The sequence below is a fragment of the Mus pahari genome, chromosome 8 (genome assembly GCF_900095145.1).
Source record: "Mus pahari chromosome 8, PAHARI_EIJ_v1.1, whole genome shotgun sequence".
Taxonomy (NCBI): Eukaryota; Metazoa; Chordata; class Mammalia; order Rodentia; family Muridae; genus Mus; species Mus pahari.
In genome coordinates, this window is record NC_034597.1 from 109,935,762 (window position 1) to 109,942,177 (window position 6,416).

Here is a 6,416-nt window from a genome sequence, read left to right on the forward strand (position 1 = left end):
ATTTATCTTTCATGCCAGTAAAAGAAAATCCCAGTCCCTTGACTGGGATACAGCGTGGGTATATTTGGTTCCAGATCTTCAAGTAAATACATAAATCAACAAGTCAACCAAATAGGGATCTCAGGCCACAGACATTTTCTTTTAAAGGGCTTTTGTCTGGATAATCATCTTTTACAGGGTAATGGGCAGCAGGGAACACCTTTCAATGGCAGCACCGAGCCTTTCCAGGGGCAGAGTCCATTTACAATACAGACACAAAAGCCTTCAACTCTTCCTCTGCTTGTCCCCTGAGCATCACTGCCTGATGTAAGCCTGCTCTTACTTAGCAAGCACTGGGGGAATAATCCACCTACTTTCTGTAGCTTTCTTCTTTCTACTGAAAAATGTAGACCACTGTTTAAATTCTAACTGTAGTCAGGTTACCACGAACACCTTGATTGCTATTTTACACTCTAGCAAAGAAATTACTCCTGCTACTTCAAAATTTAAAAAAAGAAGACACCATGACTTTAAAAAGCAAAGGACTAAATGTATTCTTTGATTTGGAAAATTAATGTTCAGGAAAACAAATGGTTTATGCCCATTTTAAATGTATAACAGAGTACATGGGATCTACAAAAGGTCATATAACTAGTCCTGATATTCTCAGGCTGAGCAGTAAACATTTGAATATGTAGTCGGTTTGTTAGGAAGTTCAAATAGCTGTATGATTACTGATTGATGAAATAATCTGTGTTCTTAAATTAGCCACTGTCCTCTCCTGACTACTCATATTCACAACCCAAGCCAATCATTTTGGTATCTAAGCAACAATGCACATCTATGTAGGATGGACTGTGGATCCCCAACATCTATGGTGCCCTGGTGGACCAGGCTCTCATTTTCAGGATGTCAACTGAATGAATGAGTTGATGTCAAATTGATCTCTTTCCCCCTGTGGGGACCAAAACCATAGAATACTAAGGTGCAGGCACTCTATCCTCCACGCTTATCCCCAGTCTTCACTGGCTCTTGCCCTCTCATGGAGGCATCTCTGCTCTGTCGGGCGACTCCCCCTTAATCCAATGCCTTTGCTGCTTCCTTGCAGAGAAAATATTCAAATGTTCCCGTTTGTTTAATAGGCTTGTCTTTGCACACATAGCCGAGCAGTCCAGAACATGTCTTTTATCAGAAAATTTGAAAAAGTCATAATACATTAGAAAGCCATGTGATGTTCTCAGAATCCACTTCAGCAGTCCATAGCAATGATTCTGGAGACAAATGCACATGAACCAGTGTGGCTACATTTCCTTGAGCTACATTGTTTCCCTAAGGAACAGTCTTTAGCCTGTGTTAAGGACTGGGTGAGGCAATACAAGCAGTTAGTCTCTACTGTTTTGACCAATTCACAGTTCCTGATCACCTGCCTTAATTCTCATGGTACTGCCCACCAGGTGACAAGATGTATCCAAGAAAGGGGAACCCTTCTTTTGGGCAGATCTACAGCATATGACTTCCCAGGCGAGGAGACTTTGCATCATATACAAACTTCACACCACACAAATAACCCTGATTCTAACTCTCCTTCCTTCAATAGGAAATGACCCTTGTTCTACAATAAGGCCTGGTGTGTGGGAAGATGAAACCATGCCCCACAAGGTGGCAGAGATCTTCATATCCCTGTCAGGGTATAGGAAAGAATACTTTCTGTTTCTGACTAAGCAACATGTCTTAATGGTCTTCTCCAGGTTATACCCTGACTGGGAGCCATGGCTCCTCAGCCATAGCCTGGATGGCAGCTCACTGTAGGGAGGTGCTAAACAAGATGTTCACAGTGGCTCCAGTTCCAGCAATGACCCATCTACACAGAACCTATTACTAGTAGTCTGAAGAGACAGTCACAGTAACAAAGCTAGTGTTCTGGTGGCTCCTGAACTCTCTGAACTGGCTCCTTAGAGAGGTTCAATGTGGAACAATCCAGTAGTCTCCATCCCCAATACTCAAACTCCTAAATTAAGCCTCAGTTTTTAGGGGGTTAAAATATATTCATCTGCCAATCAAAAGGTCAAAAAGACCTCAAACAATATCTCCTCAGAGGCTAATGGCACTGACTGTGAACCGTGAGCTTCTGATAACAATGGACACAGCAGCCCAGGCTGCAATGAAGCAGAGTGACCCAACCTAGTTGATTCACTGCGGAAAACGGCAGCAGCCACCTAACTGGAGACTCTTTCACAGGCATGGAGAGGCTCTAGTCCTCTACATTAAGGGCAATACATCCAGGCCCAGCTGCCCTTCAGGATGGAGCATGGCCTTGCCTCTAGAAATCAGGTTAAATAATGTGATAGTTTCTGACCACCTGTATTCTGGCACAATGCAGGGAGAGCTAGCACACATTGGCTATAAGGCAAAGGAGCCAGCCATCCTTTGTAGGGCCAAAAGCAGAGAGTAAGGTGAATCCTGCTGTGACCCATCTTCCTAATTCAAGAAGTGGCTGCCCATCTGAGTTTCACATTCAGAATTCCTGCCTCAGAAAGTTTCCACTTTGCTAGCATGTAACCATATTCCCACCTAGGTGGGCGAGCATGCCTCACTTTGCCCCAGTTCCACCTACAGTGCACAGGTTTTGGGGGATGCAGGTACAGGGGGCAAAAATGGTTCCAGTCAATCCTTACTATAATTCTCCCCATCCATCTGTTCACAGGGAGAGAGCAAAGTGTGGATGATTCAGTGGCGGTATCTGTCCTCTAACTCCTCCTTTCTTTTGTGTGTAGTTATAAAAAGAAAGAAAACACAAACAGCCCACAGTCACAACATCAACAACCCAGACTCCCCATGGAGTTCGCAGGAGGTGAGGCGGTTGCTGCACCACCTGCTCGGCTCCCCCAACTCCTGGCAGCCGCTCCAGGCTCCCAGGCCAGTGGTACCAGCTTTGCTCTACAGCTGAGCGTAGAGTAACTGGCACTCCTGGCTCTGCTGGGTGGCTCTCCGTGTAACCCTGGGCGGGCGGCCAAGCTACCCGGCTGTGTCCAGCCGTCGCCCGTGCCTTGGCCAGCTGGCGACCAGGCGCGGGGACCCCGCGGCCAGGTGGCCGCTGCACCCGGTGGACTCCCGGGCTACGAAGCTGTTGCACGGCTGGGTCAGACAGTAGCAGGCAAGGGGCTGGCTCGGCGACCTCGGCCGTAGCAGGGCAGTGCGGGAGCTTGAGCTCGGGGCGCGCACCCTTACCGCGCGCTCTTTGTCCGGGGTGCGGCTTCTACCCAGGCGCATACCGCCCGGGGCGGCGTCCGCAGGAGGCAGCTCGAGTGTCGGAGCTAACTCCAGTAGAGGTGCAGAGCTCGGGCGCCGCCCCCGGGCCCCAGCGCAGGGCTGGCGGCTCAGCTGAGAGCCCGGGAGCCGGCGCCCAACTCCGAGCGCCCTGCAGCTGCGCTCGGCCCTCAGCGGGCCGCCCCGCGCGTTACCTGCAAGGAGCACGAGCCGCGATCTCATCTCCCTCCCGCGTGCTTAAACTCCGGCGGCTCCCCAGCCCGCCGCCGCCAGGGGAGGGGCCGCCCTCCCACTCCCACCCCGCCGCGTCCCGCCCCCCGCCGCGCCGCTTCCCACTCGCGGCTGCCCGCTCCCGCCTAGTCCCGCCTCCCGCCGCGCGACCATCGGTTGCCCTTTCCATCACTCACGCGCTCCTCTTCCGCTTATTGGTACGTGTCGGGGTGACGTCGGAACAGAGCGCTCGCAGCGAAGGAGGCGCAGGGGCAGACGGGCTTAGCTGGGAAGAGAAAGCGCAGCTGGGACGCGAAGCGGCAGCGGTTCCCGGGCCTGGCTGCTGCTCCCTGGGGATCCGCGCGTTCTAAGCCTATTTCTGGCTTGTCTCGCGCGTTCCGCGGAGGGATGTGGAATCCCTGCAGAAAGTCTCAACTCCACGCTTCTTTCTGTCTAGAGTTGTTGAAGAAATGTCCCCACTTTGAAACGGGAAGTGACTTCCTCCTCCAAAGGCCAAGCAGCCTCAGGACTGCGCCTCCTCTTTAGAGCAGCGCCGTACAGTCCCGACCAGTAGATGCTACATCTCCCTCCCGATGGGAAGGTCACCCACTCAGTTTCCGTTCTCACTATTTATTTGTGTTGCCACCTTCAGGAGAAAAGCCTTTGTACTTTCCTCTGCCAAACGTACAGACCTCAAACCTCAATGACCTCCGACCTTCCTTCTGCGACCCTCCTCAAAGCGTCAGTCTCGGATCCGCCTCCCTCTTTGGAGTGGAGTCCGCATCCTCAGCACCAAGTCACTTCCAAGCTTTCCTCTGCTTTGTGTGTCACCCTGCCTTTCGCTGCCCTTCATCACTGAAGCAGAGTGCTTCTCCCCTCCCCCACCCCACCCCCAACCCCCCAACCCCTGCTGTTTCCAACTTAATTCACTTGCTTTCACTCAGGGAAACTGCATTTTGCCAGTCACCTCTGCTGTCTTCTGCCCTTACTAAGGCCAGAGGACATTTTGCTTCCCAATGCTACGCCATCTCACGATTTCTTCCTCCTTAAAAATGCCCTCTTCTTTAGGCCTATTGCCTTTTCACTCTCCTGCCCCCACTCCCCGCCCCAGTCTATTTGACTGGCTTGCCTGCCCTGAATGATCGCTAAGAGTTTTAAAGGTCTCATCCTTTTCTCTTACTCCACAAATTTTCCTGTATGATTTAATTTGCTGCCAACACTCCAATCAATACATTTCAGATTTACACTCCCTTCCCTTGCTTTCTCTGAGTTCAAACCTATTTATCTAGTTCCCCATTTAGCTTCTCCCCTTGTAAATGCCACCACATCTCAAATGGTAAGACATCCATCATGCTTTCTCTGCCTTCCTTCTGGTGGTCTGTGATACCCAGAGTATCACAAACCAAAGTCCGCTTCAGTCCTGGCATCTATTGAATGGTCAAGGTCCTGATTTATAAGTGCCGCTACCTTTATATGCCTCCTCCAACTGATTGTTAGGGATATAAGTTTCAAGAAATTGTATAACTTAGTCACAACTTTGTGTGACTTGCAATAATGTAATGCATGTGAGATAGAAATTGGCCACCAGGCAGCTCTGATAGGTGCCAGGCCACAATTAGAAGCTCCAGGCAGGCCACCTGGCAGCTTGAATACAAGTCAAGTCCAGGACAGGTTTTACTATGCTAATGAAATATTCCCCAAGGTAGTCACTCCTATGCTGGTCAACTAGCCACAAGCTGTGAACCCTGATAGCACAAACCTACCATCTAATGAAAGACTGGGAATGGTCTCTAGGATCAAACTGTCCTGCTCCAGAGACAAGGCTTCTCTAACCTCTGTGTGGATACCCATCAGCAAGAAGAGCTGAGACTGTGTATGGCCCTGGCCTCAGTGACCATTGAACTTCTGACACTGTCTGTCACTGGGCCCACACAGGCCCACCTGTGATGGCTCCTGGCCTATGCTCACAAGGGCCTCCTAGGATCTCCTTCAGTGCCATCCCCAGCCTGCCACAGCTGGAGGACTTCATGGTGGATGAAGATCAAGCCTATGAGAAGATTTCCCTGTGGATCCTTCCCTGCACATGGTGTTTCTGTCCAAGCAACTGCTCCCTGCTCCATGATATGTCTAAGCATGATATTACATTAGTGTGGTATTACAAGGAATGTGTGAATAAACCAAACATATTTGAAAGACAAATTTGTGTAGACATCCAAATTGCCGAGTGCCTTTCAGCCCCATTGACCATACCCTCCACACTGCTACATGTACAAGTTAAGTAAATTAATGTTTAATACGGAATTTAAAATACTCTAAAACCTTATAAACCAACAATTTTTACATCTGGACTGAAGCTGATTTGTTTATAGCTTGGGGAGTGGTTATCAATTTTAGGTTTTAGGACATTTTAGACCAAAGCTGATTTGGTTATGGTTTGGGGAGTGACATTTTGGACTGATGCTGATTTGGTTATAGTTTAGGGAGTGGTTATAGTGTTTGGCATTTAACATGTTGTTGAGCTCTGAAATGTTTACATTTTAGGTGGATTTCAGTTAGTGTGACTAGGGGCTTTTTTGTTAGCATTCTGTTTAAACTCCATCCCCACAGTTACCTGGCAACAGCCAGGTATTCTCCTCCTCACAGTTACCCTGCAAAAGCCAGATAGGCCTGACCCACTATAAAAAGGGCTGCTTGCCCCCTCCTCCCTCTTGATCTCTTGCTTCTCTCTTACCCTTGCTCCTTACCCCCTTCCCCATTCTCTTCCCTTTCCCCTCTCTCCACGTGCTCATGGCCATGGCCGACCTCTTCTCTTCTCTCTTCTTCTCTCTTCTCTCTTCTCTCTTCTCTCTTCTCTCTTCTCTCTTCTCTCTTCTCTCTTCTCTCTTCTTCTTCTTCTTCTTCTTCTTCTTCTTCTTCTTCTTCTTCTTCTTCTTCTTCTTCTTCTTCCTCCTCCTCCTCCT

At 49.4% G+C, this 6,416-nt stretch overlaps 1 protein-coding gene and 1 pseudogene across 4 annotated transcripts in view; both read right to left on the reverse strand.

The window, feature by feature from the left end:
• Tmtc4 (transmembrane O-mannosyltransferase targeting cadherins 4) overlaps positions 1 to 3,551 on the reverse strand; it is a 64,816-nt gene extending 61,265 nt beyond the window's left edge. The window contains exon 1 of one of the 4 annotated variants that reach the window (XM_021202868.2): positions 3,441 to 3,551. Coding sequence is in view for 2 of the 4 variants with exons in the window: in XM_021202867.2 (XP_021058526.1) it covers positions 3,208 to 3,249 (42 nt within the window). In the remaining 2 variants the exon portion in view is untranslated. Of the gene's footprint in view, positions 1 to 3,207; positions 3,406 to 3,440 lie in introns of those variants that run through there. The other 3 variants (XM_021202867.2, XM_021202869.2, XM_029541751.1) reach the window with 3 other exon arrangements.
• Positions 3,552 to 3,668: 117 nt separating this feature from the next.
• The window catches only part of LOC110325168, a 24,251-nt pseudogene continuing 21,503 nt past the window's right edge, over positions 3,669 to 6,416 (reverse strand).